Consider the following 14,763-nt stretch of genomic DNA (forward strand, 5'->3'; position numbering starts at 1 on the left):
AAGACTATCTGATCCAAAACTAGAGTTCAATGTCTTTTTTTCTGTATCAATGTCTTTTTAAAAATGGTCTCTTTCAGGTTGAAAATGACTTTAGAGAACTAAGTTTCAAAGTTTTTATCAGAGTACCTGTGATGTTGGGAGAAAAATCTATCTGGACTAATAAAAACATACAGGTAAGCATGAATGTGTTAGAAAAAGCCAATACTGATTCGCATTCATCAAAATAAAAACAACCAAACACTAGAGTATGTGCTTTTAGATTCCAGGCTGTGTGAAACAGAGGGATAAGCGACCTGTCGTAACTGATTTTGTCGAAGTAATTAAAAAGGATCGTGTGGTGGTGAGTGATATAGTTTCATTCCCCGATCTAACATAAACAATTCCATAAAGTATAAGGTTTTATCTTCTCTGCACATTGACCCCATTTCTCCATCTCTCTGGATGTGTTTGGGTCAGAACTGCTCTGTGGCGGTGTGTGCGGAGTTCAGCTGTAATGTCACTCTCATAAAGAATGAAAGGATGCTCTATAATATAACTGGCAATGTGAGCTCTGGATGGATTGAGCAGGTCTATGACTTTTAAAGCAAATTCATGTAACAAAATAGACCATATATTCATATTTTAGTGTCATAATTTGTTAATGTCACGATCTGTCTCTCTTAGACTGGACTCGGAGCTGGTGTTTTTCAGCTGGTCAGTTCAGCATCTCTGGATTATAACCAGAGTAAATATGTTTTCTTTTCCTCTGATTCTCAACAAACTGTACCATCTGTTCAGGTAATGCATTTTCTTTACATATTATCCAGAAATGTTAGAAAATGTAAATGAAATTTGAAAAAGAATAAAATTTAAACCTAAAAATGAACATTTAACCTAATTAATGTTCGGTTATAATATGCAATGTAAATGTTCATATGATAGATCTTAGATTTTCCAATCCATGTATACATGTACCTATACAACCACGATGTTACCCATAATTGTATTATATTTATATGGGAAAATGGATTGTCTACAGGTAATATTGTATTATGTATGTGTGTATGTAGATTAATACTCAAGTGGAGGTGTACGAGGAGGTGAATCTGACTAAAGAGATCGCCGGAGGCATAATAGGAGGATTGCTGCTACTGGCTCTCATCACAGCTGCTCTCTATAAGGTGTGTATTCTGGATGTCTAGTTTCAAACCTTTCATTTTCAGCAATCTACATACTGTACCTTGGGTTTCATTTTTCAATGTTGTAATGCATATGCTTTATTTCCTTTTAGTCTGGTTTTTTCAAAAGCCATTACAAGCAGCTGCTAGAGAACGCAGAGGAAAGCCCTGAAGAGGGACCAACCACAAAATATTTTAACTAATATAACAAACCCCTTTAGATCAACCACAAAAGTGATGCATTAAAGATACAAATGTGGCTTTACATGCAAGTGAAATTATTTTCTTGGACCAACTTTAATAATGAGGTTTATTACATGCATATGAATGCAAATATTATTGAGATACTGCTTGTACAATAATCATAAGCTTTCCGTTAACCAACTCTGTAATGTCTTTATTAAATAAAAGGGCCTGCTGCACAGTTAAAAGTTCTGATGATTTAAATGGAGGAGAAACAACTACTGACATCTCGAGTTCTGTTATGACTACATCAGGGAGGTTTAAATCTGTAGTGTGTGATTTCAGTGCACTTAATGAATTAGCAAAAATAATGACTGCTTTCAAACATGTTTCCTAAACACATTACATTTCATTAGAGGTAGGGCTAAGGTGAGTTAGTAGTTTGTGACCAATGAAAACTTTAGAATCGGTTACAGGACAGCTTTGTTCTTGAGTGGTTTGGGTGGGAAAAAAAAAAAATGTTCTGAGGCTCCATTTCAGACTTTTAAAAACTGAAACATCTTATTCTGCAAAAAAACAGGAAATGTGAGCGGAACTATTTAAAATGAGAAGTGAAAGCAGTGCAAGTCAGCGAATTAATTCGAAACACGGAAAGCATGCATTGTGTTGATAAGGAAACCGACATGTTCAAACAGATAAAACTCATTAGCTTGTGGAATTAATATAAACCAAAGAAAATAAAAAATAAAAAAAATAAAAAAATAAAAATATAACCCATGTGAAAAAGAAGTGTAAAAGTATACTTTAAAAAAAATCCACTTGCAGATAATACAATTTAAATTAAAGGCAACTTAAGTGTACTTAAAGTGAGTACACTTTAATGACAATATTTATTAACATACTTAATTGCACTTTATAATACATTCACAATACATACATTTTACATAGTTATGTTTTTATAGTATTTTAAATAAGTACACTTATTTTGATATATTTACCCATATACTAAAGCACATGTAAAATAATTGGTTTTAATTTCAACTTAAGTGTGTTGTCCAAAATTACATTTGTAAATGTATTTTACATGTATTTAGTCTATAATATATACTGTGCGCATTAATGTACTTGAAATGTATTTTTCTTCTAAACTTCAATACACTTTCTTATACATTAGTCTCCAATACAATTTTCATCACCAGCTCCTGCTCTATAAACTCTATGAAGTTTAATTTTCTACATAATATTTGACAGTGTAATTTATGAGAGTACTGTATTTGTACAGTATCTGTATGCAGTATACTTTCAATGTCATTATGTCATTATGTTGTTCTAATTCGCTTAAACATTTAATTGCATTAATTGCAAGCAAAAGTTTAACAAATGTACACAAAATTAATTTGGATTCAAATACATTTTATTTTAATTATACTAGGCTACACTACACTGTAAAAAATCATTGACTTTTAGTTAGGTGACAGAGTCATGAATGTGTCTCACCATAGTCTTTGGTCTAACTACACGATGAGTTAGAACAACTTGAACTAAATGGAAAACTTGAAATAATAACATTTAAAAATGTTTACTCACCCTCAAGCCAACCCAGGTGTATATGACATTCTTCTTTCAGACGAATACAATAAGAGTTTTATTAAATAATATCCAGGCTAATCCATGCTTTACAATGAGAGTAGATGGTAACCCAAAATTGAAGTCCAAAAAATTGCAACCATCAATTATAAACTCTGCTGGACGCCACTCTCTCGTGAACATGCATACAACAGTTAGTGGAAGCTCCAAATTAAGGTTTATAAAGTTGTAAATATGGATATTTTTCTTACACAACCACATAGCTTCGTTTCAGAAAGCCTTTATTAACCCCCTGGAGACGTGTGGACTTCTTTTATAATGGATGGGTGCAATTTTTTGGGATTTAGCATGGATTAGCCTGGACATTTAATATAACTCTGATTGTATTTGTCTGAAAGAAGAATGTCTTATACATCTAGGTTGGCTTGAGGGTGAATAAATCATGGGGCAATTAAATTTTTTTGGTGAACTATCCCTTTAAGTATGAGCATGCACCAAAAATACTACGTCATGATGTCACACTACTTCACTAGAGTTTGAAAAATGAGCTATCCACCATGTTTCTGTAATCGCGATGCGTGAGGGAACTTTGCTGATCAAACAAGGGGAGAACAAAGAGTGTCACGTTTAGATGATTACAGATGATACTTTATGGAGGGAACGGAGACATCACGTCGGTGACTGACTAATTGGGATAACGCTCCGATAGACCAATCTACTTCGAGTGTAAACTAAACGGTTTTCGCTGAAGAGCCGAGCAGGAGACCAGGCGGCTCAGCGGTGGTACAGCAACCGTGGCAACAGGACGTGACGTCTCCGTTCCCTCCTTCAGGGAACGAGGGTTACCATACGTAACTGAGACATTCCCTTTCAGTCGGTCACTCTCGACATCATGTCGGTTAAATGGTGGTTGGGTTATGTATCTAGATGTCACATCAGCTGCCCCTTCCAGTGCCCTTTGCGAGCCGCCTGCACCCCTAGGTGTAGGCCGGGGCTCAGAACAAGTAGTTCCACTCACCATTGTCAAAGCACTACCTCACTTGGTGAGATTGGATAACACTGGGAAACCGTTCCCGTTCCACTTGGAACAGGGATGATGCAGAAGCCCCATCCTTCCCGAAGAAGTTTTCAGAAGCAAATACATATATGGCATCCGTTTAGGTGTATATGGAGAAATTTGAGGTGATTCAAACCCTTTTGGGAAGGCAGAAGTCTGCTGGGGAAACACGGGCTCTAAGGCTATACCATGGACTATACGCATACAAGTACAGCTTAGGTCTCAATATGGAACCCAGCCTTCCACGGCATCATGAAGGCCTGGCGCCGGACGTTCCGCCGCGTCCAGCTGCCTAGGGTCTACAGTACGGACACTCTGGAGCAGTTTTAGCAAGCCGACACTAACCGGGCCCTCTCGGTGCCACTACCCATTTGAGGTGAGAACACAGGGGGATACCAGCTCTACACGAAGGCTATAGAACCTAGCGAACGTGTTAGAGGTTGCCCAGCCCACAGCTCTACAAATATCTGTCAGCGAGGCACCACAAGCCAGCGCCCAAGATGACCTGAATCAGGATGCGCCCAGGCAACCTGAATGGGCAGGGCATAAGCCAGGGTAATGGCATGCCTGATAAGCCAGGGTAATGGCATCCACAGTCCAGTGGGCCATCCTCTGCTTAGAGACGGCATTCCCCTTCTGCCGGCCCCGTAACAGACAAAGAGCTGGTCTGAGGTCCTGAAGCTTAGTGTCCAGTCTACGTAGCATCTCAATGCTTGGACGGGACAGAGCAAAGTCAGGGCTGGGTCTGCCTCCTCCAGAGGCAGTGCTTGCAGGTTCACCACTTGGTCTTTGAAGGATGTAGTGGGAACCTTGGGCACATAGCCGGGCCGGGGCCGGGGCCTCAGGATTACCTGGGAGTCAGCCAGCCCAAACTCTAGGCATGAATCATCAACCGAAAATGCGTGCAGGTCCCCTACCCTCTTGATGGAGGCCAGTGCAAGCAGGAGCAGAGTTTTTAATGAAAGGAACTTTAGCTCAACTTAATGCAAAAGTTCGAATGGGACCTGCTGTAGTGATTTTAGCACTAGAGTCAGGTCCCAAAAGGGTATAGAGGGGGGTCAGGAAGGATTTAACCTCCTGGATCCCTCTAAGGAACCTGATAACAAGGTCATGCTTACCTTCATGGGGTCATGGTATGCAGCAATAGCAGCAACCTGGAATTTGAGGGTGGAGGGAGACAGCCATCGCTCCAGCCCTTGCTGCAGAAAGGAAAGCACGACCGCAATCGGGCATCTACGGGGGTCCTCTCGGCGAGAAGAACATCACTCGATGAGCAGGCTCATCTACCTGAGGGGCTCCGAACCGTCTCCAAATCAGCTGGACCATCAGGGGATGGAGTCGCCATTCTCCAGCTCGTCAGCTGTACGGTTGAGCAGGCCGGAATGTGAACAGCACAAAGTGACCTCAGAACCTTACGACGCCAAAGGAGGAGGAGGTGGCAGGCGAGTTGCGACAGGAGCACAGACCACCTTGTCAGTTGATGTACGCAATGGTCACTGTGTTGTCTGTCCGGACCAACATGTGCTTGCCTCATACGCGACCTTTGAGACGGTTCAAGGCAAGGCGCATGCCCGGAGATCTGCTCTAGGGGCACCCCTGCCCGGAGAAATGCAAGATCTGACCACGGGGTGAGGGTTTGGCGAAAGGCCAGTGTAACTTGGACCCGGTGAGGCCGCGCTTCCACGCCCACCTCGGAACTCGGCCATAAAGCCATTGCTGGAGCGGTCTCATATGTAACAGGCCGAGTGGTGTAAGTGCGCTGCAGCCGCCATATGCCCCAGGAGCCTCTGAAAAAGTTTCAGTGGGACCGCTGTCCTGCCCTTGAACTTATTCAAACAGGCTAGCACCAACCGCGCATGTTCCTCTGTGAGGCGTGCTGTCTGTTTGACCGAATCCAACTCCATACAGAGAAAAGAGATCCTCTGCATCGGGGAGAGTTTGCTCTTTTCCCAGTTGACCCGAAGGCCCAACAGGCTGAGGTGCTGGAGCACCAGGTCCCTGTGCTCGCACAACCGATCCCGAGATTGTGCTAGTATCATCACAAATAGCTGTGAATGCGAACACCCTGCTCTCTGAGGGGAACAAGAGCCACCTCCGTGACTTTCGTGAAGACACAGGAAGGCAGGGACAGCGAGGGCAGGGCAGGACCTTGTACTGATATGCCCGTCATTCGAACGCAAACCGTCTGTGGCGCGGAAGGATCAATACATGAAAGTACGCATGAAAGGTTGATCGCTGCAAACCAATCTCGGGGACGGAGGCACCTGAAGATACGTTTCTGTGTCAACATCTTGAACGGTAGCCGATGAAGGGCCCAGTTCAAAACTCGCAGATCCAAGATTGGTCATAACCCACCGCCTTTCTTGGGTACAATGAAGTAAGGGCTGTAAAACCCCGTCCTCATATCTGCTGGAGGGACCGGCTCTATCATGTCCTTCGCCAGTAGGACTGCACTTTCTACCCGCAGAAAAGGGGCATCGGATGCTTTCACTGTAGTGAAGCGGATACCGCTAAACTTGGGGGGACGCCGGGCGAACTGAATTGCATAGCCGAGGCTGATGGTCCGCAGAAGCCAGCAAGACGGTCTGGGTAGCGCTGACCAGGCGCTTAGAAACCGAAGAAAGCACCGGGTCTCCCCGACAGCAGGAAACAGACTAAGGACACAATTGCATCGCTACCGGCTGCTCCACTGGGGGAATTACCAAATACCCCTTCGCAGCACCAACTTTGAGGGTGGTGAGGAAGGAGGAGCCCACCAGCCGGTTTCTGGCAGTAAAAGGTGCCATCCATGACCTGGTGAGCTCGTCATGCACTTCTGGGAAGAAAGGCACCGGGGTGGGGTGCTGAGAACCGGCGCGAGCCACCTTGAGAAACCAATCATCCTGCCTTGAGGGCTTGGGACACGGTGGAGATTTCCACTCGAGCCCTACCCTCTCGGCGGCCCAGGAAAGCATAGCTGTCATCTCCTGATTCGATTCAGGCTTTGCCACCACCCCGGGAGGTGGCAGCACGGCTGAATCTTCATCAGACAGCTCTCCCTCCGATGCTGAGATCGACATCTGGTCAGGGGGAGGGCCCACTGGATACCGCTGGTACGCTCCTTGAAGAGGGCCCAGCACATTCTGTGGGTTGCTCCACTGGATCGGAGGTGCAAGAGGAGTGATGCTCCCCAGAGGGTTGGTTCCCTGCAGGATTTGCCACCACTGTAATCCTCAAACCACCCGCGCTACTGCTGGAAGTGGTTCTCATCTGTCGGCCACCAGAACGAGCCCCAGATCATGGCAGCGGCCCTGAAGGTAGCGGAGTCTGGTTCGCAGCCCCCGAGATGGTCATCTTCCCACAGTGGGAAGATGACTCATCCACGAAGGCCACCTCAGCGTGCTTGATGCCCAGACACGTGAGACAGCGATCGTGACCATCACCCATTGCCAGGTAACAACCGCACCCAGAAACGCACGGGTGAAACGGCATTCTTATAAGGGCGATTCGTCATCTTTACAAAGACGCACCTGTGAAGCTCTTTTAGAGAAATTTGCTCTTTAGGAAATGCTCTTTTAGTGCTGAGGCGCACAGGGGAGTTGGCCGCTTGCAGCATGACAGGGGGTAGTGCAGCCTGAAGTGTGCAACCCACTCGACTCTGGAATGACCACCACTGAAGCGCCGTCTCGACAACACACGAAGCATTCGAGAGCGTGCTGAACTCGTAGTTCACAGCAGACACAGTTGAGCAGAACGATACTAACGCTCGGTTCCGAAGCGAAAAGCTGGTATGCATTGCACCTTCTGCCTTATTATACTCATGCTGTGATCAGAGGCAGCTGGATGCAATAATTGGCTCATTTCGTTTACACTCGAAGTAGATTTTTTTTATTTTTTTTTATTTAACATTTATTTAACCTTTATTTGATGTTGAGAGTGACAGACTGAAAGGGACCTACAATTCTCCAAGATCACAGTATGAAAAGTAAATAGTAATGCAAATAGTAAACAGATGAAAAGAGGATTTTAACAAAATTATGACTTTACAAAAACACTAAAAATAAAACAATGATATATATATATATATATATATATATATATATATATATATATATATATATATATATATATATATATATATATATATATATATATATATATATATGGTAAATAAAACTGTATTTAACAAATATTTTTACAATTTTCTGACTATTTAACATTTTTACAATCTGATTAATTATAACTTTTGAAATGTTTTTTTTTTTTTCTTTTTTTTTTTTTTTTTTTCAAGTAATGTTTATGCTTTTGGAAATGGATCTTTACTACCTCTAATCAGACTAATTATTTATCATTTTAGGCTAATTTTGACCACAAAGTGTATGCTTTTTGCAAGTGTAATAGTTTATTTTATTATTATTATTATTACTATTATTATTATTATTATTATTCATATCGAGTTTTGACGGAGGAAGTTGAATGAAGGTAAATGTTTATGAATGGATTTTGGTTTTGAATGGTTTTGAATGGATATCAATGGAGGAGAGGCTTCACTATGCTGAATAAACAGCTTTATGGAGGAAGCAGCTTATCATTTAATGAATCAACAGCCTATCGGCTAATCTCCAACATGTTTTACACTAAGCAACACTTTTGGATTTAACTATTTTTAGAGTTTACACCGAAAAAATGTGGTTTTATAAGAGAAGTCACTGACTTTTTGCGACAGGTGGGATACAGCTTACGGCATTTCTCATTTATTCCTATGGTATCCGTAAACGGGGATTGAGTGTCGCACAACTGTAATGTGATTGGTTATTAAGGCACACGTGATCCAAGTTGACTGTTACGCTTTCTCAGATAGGTCCTAAATGTCTGTTAGACAACTAGGTAATTAAGAAATTTTTAAAAAAATGTTTTAAATATACTAAATTACAACTTCATTATTAGAGATATAACTAGAAATATATTTAATTATATAGAATACATGTAAATGACATTAAAGTATATTTTAGTTCACATTAATTGCTTATTCAGAAGTACACATTTACCATATTTCAAAATCCGTATAAAATGTAAGTCCCATTTAAGTGGTTCAAAAATATCACGCAAAAGTTCAACTAATTGCATTTAATGTAATTTCAAATTGTAAAACATATAAAAAATGTGTTACAAATAATATACATTAGATGGTCGAAAACATTATTTAATTCACACTTAAGTGTATTGTTAACTGACATTAAAGTATATTTAAGTTCACATGAATTGCTTGTCAGTACATTGATCAGTACACTTTAACCATATTTTAAAGACACTAGAAGCAATTATGAAAGTACATATAAAGATGTACTTAAGTCCCACTTAAGTGGTTTAAAAAAATCACTCAAAATTCAACTAATTGCATTTAATATAACTTTAAAATGTAATACATTTAAAATTAAATACAAATAAAATGCACTTAAGCACCAAAAACAATACATTTAATTTACACGGTTGTGTGTCCTTTTAAAGTACATTATTGTGCAATAAGTACACTTTAAAAAAGTATACTTAAGTGCACTTCTTTTTCACAAGGGAAACCTATTATATGCATTACACCACCACTACAACAATGAAATTATGATATAATAATATGTAAAAAAAAAAAAAAAAAAAAAAAAAGTGTATATCCTTTATGTACATATAATTTAAAAAGTGTATTGCATAAGTATTTAATATTTATTCCTTTGCTAAATTAAATTAGAGGGTGTAAAGGTAAAAACATAAACACAATAGGAAATAGAATGGAAGTGACAATTTATGTTGCTACATCAATAATCAGTACAATAAATGTAATATGTTTACATTTATATGTTTACATATAAAATAATATGTTTTTTGATTTGTGAAACAACATGCATCTGTTTCTTCACAAATGATTTGACAAACAATATACGTGTTAACAAGGTAATTAGAAATAAAAGATAAATGAATTATCATTATCCAGTATATACTGTATAAATTGATGTGATGCAGGATATAAAATGAATTATTATTTGGAGCTATTTAAAAGTGAAAATTAAAATTGTGAAGGGATAATCAAGAAAACAAGAGTCAAAACTCTTTAAATTAATGTATTTGACTGAGAATAAACCCCACTTATGTCAACACCACAATGTATATTTTTATACATACACTACCGTTCAAAAGTTTGGGGTCAATATGATTTTAATGTTTTTGAAATAAGCCTCTTTATTTTAATATTGTGAAATCTTATTTAAATGAACTGTTTTCTATTAGAATAGCCTATATTTTAAAATGTCATTTATTCCTGTGTTGCATTTATTCCTTGTTGAAAGAAGAAGAAGAAAAAAAAACCTTACTGACCCCAAACCCTATAAATTATGAAACACATTGGTGGAAGCAACAGAAAATATGATCGCAAAGAATTTTGTGGAGGAGATGTTGCAGAAGATGGAATTTTAGATTCTGTATCTATTAATAAGGAAGGAGGAAGAGGAAGATCAGGATGAGGAGGAAGACCAGGACAGCTGTAACTGTAGTCAGGGTCAGCTTCAGCAGAGGTAAAGTGCACAAAACCTGGAGGATCACTGCACACGAAGGAGCTGATCCATTCCTGATAACGTGATACTCTGGTGTACACACCAGGAAGTTCAGGTCGAGCACAGCCAGTCCCAAAGCTAACGATACCGGACTGAACCCATACAGAGCTCTGTCTGCTCACCATCGGACCTCCTGAATCTCCCTGAAAATGCACATCATTAAAATAACCGTAGAAAGAAACATACACTACCATTTAATGATATTAATATGATTTTTTTTTTAAAGAAATTAATACTTTTATTCAGTAAGGATGCATTATATTGACCAAAAGTCTTCAACATGGATAATAATCAGAAATGTTTCTTAAGCAGCAAATCAGCATATTAGAATGATTTCTGAAGGGTTAGGGTTAGACTAAATTAATGATGCTGAAAATTCAGCTTCGGAATAATTTACATTTTAAAATATATAAAAATAGAAAACAATGATTGTAAATTATATGTAAATTATTTTACAATATTACTGTTACTGTATTTTTGATCAAATAAATCCAGCCTTGGTGAGCATAAGAGACTTCTTTCAAAAACATAAAATCTTACCGACCCCAAATTTTTGAATGGTAGTGTACGGTATGTTGGCTATACTGTATTTTAATAATGAATGCACATTTGCCAATATGTTATTAAAAGCTAACTATTGTAAAGACAAGACTGGGGAAATTTAAGTAAAATAAAAATAATGGTGCATAGATTTATTTTATGTATGTATGTATGTATGTATGTATGTATTTATTTTTGTCCATCAAGAACTACCAAACACCAATTACTTGGGAATATCTTGTTTGCTTGTTAACAAGTGTCTGAAAAAGTCTCTGAATATCTTTCAAAGACTTGACATAAACCTCACAATTTTTTTTGCAAACCTAGTTATTTATTCCTTATTTGAAGCACTCATTGTTTATCTTGTAAACACAAGTTTGGGCTGAACAGAGGGTTTCTGTACCTGACATGAGTCCTTGCCTCCTTCCAGGAGACCAGCACAGATCATGTTGTCTGTTATCTCTCCAACTCCATAGAGACAGTTGCACTGTCTGTTACCAATTACAGGAACCTCCACTTCCTGTAGAACTTCAGGGGATGGAAGGGGCACTATAGGAAAGACATGAGTTGTTTTTTACTCTGCACAACTGTCCTGTTTTGAATGGCACTGTAAAAGGCTTTTCATTTTGATTTTAATGTGAAATGGGAATGAATACTCACCTCCTTCACCAATGTTTCCCCATCCAGTGATCCAGCTGTCTGTGCCGCTGTTGAACACACTGGTATAAGCTGCTAGACACACGGGTCTGATGTAGTCAGTGAATGTGACTGGAGAGCTCAGTTTGAGAAGAGCAATATCATTGTCATTTGTTAAATGGTTGTAACTAGGATGTTTGTTGATTAATCTCACATATCTGAACACTTCATTGGGGTTGAAGCCTTCCTGGGTGTGTCGCCCCAAAGACACAGTGTAATAATATGCAGGATCCCTGAGGAAGTTAAATAAATAGATAGTGAAAAACTAGAGAGAAATGAGTTTTAACCATGTAAAACCTGAAATATAAAACAACAGTGAGAATTTTTTTTAACAGATTCTTAAAATAAATATAAAAATCTAAAATGTTTTATATTTGATACAATCTTTTATGGCCCATATACTATGATATAGTGAGAATATGGAACTCAAACTCTAGGAAAAAAAATACAAGTCAATTTTTATACTGAGCAAAATATGCATTTTGGTACATATGTTGTTATTTATATGACCAAAATGTAAGATTAAAGTTTGATTGCTTGTAATGCAAATCAATGAGATCTTTATAACTGTAACAGACTACTAACATAAAATGCATAAATATTAGCTGTCACTCTGAATCTCCCAATAATATTTTCTCTTTAATTTATGCAGTGTCTTGTTCAATACTCAGGGAACATGGGTTAAATCTGTAACCCTAGACATTAGCCTACCTTTCATAGGTTCACTCGACGCTGCGTCAGCGCTAACGGTATGGGAACTGAGTCCAATGAAGCTCTGAACTGAAAACTGTCATAATCTGGCCCCAGAGGTGGAAAGTAACTATTTCCATTTTCTCGTGTTACTGTAATTGAGTAGCTTTTCTGTGTACTTATACTTTTTAAAGAAATTTTTTAAATCTGTAATTTTACTTTTACTTAAGTATATTTTAAGTATTGTACTTAAAATATACTTAATTGTAGTTACTGAGTAAAGAAAATAAATAAATACATAAATAAATAAATGAAAGGACAAACTGGTGCTTAAATCACAAGAAAGATGGAGACAAACAAGACCGATGTTAGTGGCGCAGATTGCAGACCCAGCAGAAAATGAAACCAGGGCCCTATGATTTCCACAATGCAGAAAACGTGGACGGAATTGCAGAATCCAGTCATAAAATGGAATTTACCGTATAACGCGGAATGTCACGGAATGTAGTTTGGGTGAATTAATCAAAAGTAGGTCAATACACTTAAATAAAATCGTGATACGGACTAGTATCAATAAATATTAAGGGGGAAAAATACTATTTAAATATGAATCCTGCATGTTCTGTGTGTTTTTGTGTGAAAGAATGGCGCAGACTTGCGGTTTCGTTTACTACACACATAGCTTACTGAAGCACGCGTGATGCTTACGGTTATTTCAGCATCTGCCGCCTCAGTATATGAGTACATGAACATAAACAATCTCTAGAACTGCTTTAAGTCACTTCATGAGTATTTTCCCATTTCATTTGAGAAAAACTATCGTCATATCATATGGACACAGACATTTAAAAGTATTTACGGTGACCGGAAGGCGACATGTTTGGTTCACTTATTTTTGCCGTGGCCACGACATATTAACTCATGGGAATGTGAAATTGGGCAAATTCCAAACTGAAGTGAGCATCCCTATGCCCTACTCCCTTCAAAGGACAGAGCCCTTGAAGTGTGTTCTTTGAAGGGTGTAGGTCATTACTGTCTCATATAAGTGTTAGGAATTCCCTTGGCGAAGGGAATGAATGACCAAATTTTACCTTGACAACGCTGCGCCTGCGTGCTGCATTCAGCACTCCATCAGTTGTTGCAAATAAATATTTCCTCTTATTATTATTTTATTCAAATATTGAATTGTGTCTTATTTACTATTAAATATTTTCAAACTAAACTTGCCTACACTACCATCTTAAATCATATTTCTATCACTAATGAAAAAAAAAATGAAAAAAAATCTGGAAGGGCCCTTCGTGAAGGGATTAAGTTGTTTACTTTTGTTTGGAACATCCCTACAAATGGCGTCCTCTTCCCGAAGTGCCCTTCAAGGCATGTTTGGAGTTCACCCATTATGTCGAGGCCATGAGATATTAATTATGTAATAAACGTAAGGAACGTTATAAAATGTTGTGGCCAGGAGGTCATTTTGTCGAGGTAACGACAGCAACGCGATGTAAAGTCGTGGCCTTGAGATCCTATGTTAAGCATCCATTTCTCGTGGCCATGACTTCTTATGTTGAAGGAATTACATATTTTTTCTCGTGGCCACAAGTTTAATGTGTAAACAAACCTGCATGACCATAGCAACCTGCGATTATCAGAGATGAATTTATTAATATTTTCTGAATTTAAATTGCCTGAATTATATTACTGTTATTCAGTAGAATGTACCTACTACTACTACTACTACTACTACTACTACTACTACTAAAATTATGAAAAGATTAATTAAATTAATGTTACCGATGTTTTATGCATTCAAATAATTAGACATTTGTAAACAGAATTTGGTAACAATAAACCAGGTGAGAAAAAAAGAAAACATTTCAAAGGGCCTTAAATGTAATTTTTTTTTTTTTAAAAAAAGCTAGAACTATTACGGTGGTCACTATTTAAGTGTAATGTGAAATTAATGAAAAGTTTTACATTTTAGAGTAGATCTGCTGATGTTACATCAGATTTCTTTATACTCGCAGTTTGCAGAGTTGAGCATTGTAACCAATCACACACCTTTCTGTTGAGCTTATGAATGCAATGTCCAATCAGATCAATTTTGATTTGAGAACGCCAGAGATGTTCAAGTGTGCACGCTCACTGACTGGATTCTGTATCTGCATTCACGAATTCTGTCATAATCATAATCATAAACAACAAAGTGCAAAATAAATGTAAGCCATTGATTTGCTTCAGTTATTTATGACTATTGACTAATTTCTAGTTCACATTA

The 14,763-nt window shown here is 38.4% G+C and overlaps 2 protein-coding genes across 2 annotated transcripts in view; one reads left to right on the forward strand and one right to left on the reverse strand.

Annotated features, from left to right (window-relative positions):
- Positions 1 to 1,588, forward strand: part of LOC109064709 (integrin alpha-M-like) — a 70,653-nt gene extending 69,065 nt beyond the window's left edge. The window contains exons 24-29 of the mRNA XM_042767136.1: positions 78 to 173; positions 260 to 340; positions 457 to 567; positions 664 to 777; positions 1,050 to 1,160; positions 1,271 to 1,588. The gene's annotated coding sequence lies outside the window, so the exon portion shown is untranslated. The remainder of the gene's footprint in view (positions 1 to 77; positions 174 to 259; positions 341 to 456; positions 568 to 663; positions 778 to 1,049; positions 1,161 to 1,270) is intronic.
- Positions 1,589 to 10,233: 8,645 nt separating this feature from the next.
- Positions 10,234 to 14,763, reverse strand: part of LOC109099391 — a 31,098-nt gene continuing 26,568 nt past the window's right edge. Inside the window, 3 exon segments of the mRNA XM_042768258.1 lie at positions 10,234 to 10,705; positions 11,506 to 11,651; positions 11,763 to 12,031. Coding sequence (XP_042624192.1) covers positions 10,319 to 10,705; positions 11,506 to 11,651; positions 11,763 to 12,031 — 802 coding nt within the window. The 3' untranslated portion in view covers positions 10,234 to 10,318.

The sequence above is a fragment of the Cyprinus carpio genome, chromosome A12, assembly GCF_018340385.1.
Source record: "Cyprinus carpio isolate SPL01 chromosome A12, ASM1834038v1, whole genome shotgun sequence".
Lineage (NCBI taxonomy): Eukaryota > Metazoa > Chordata > Actinopteri > Cypriniformes > Cyprinidae > Cyprinus > Cyprinus carpio.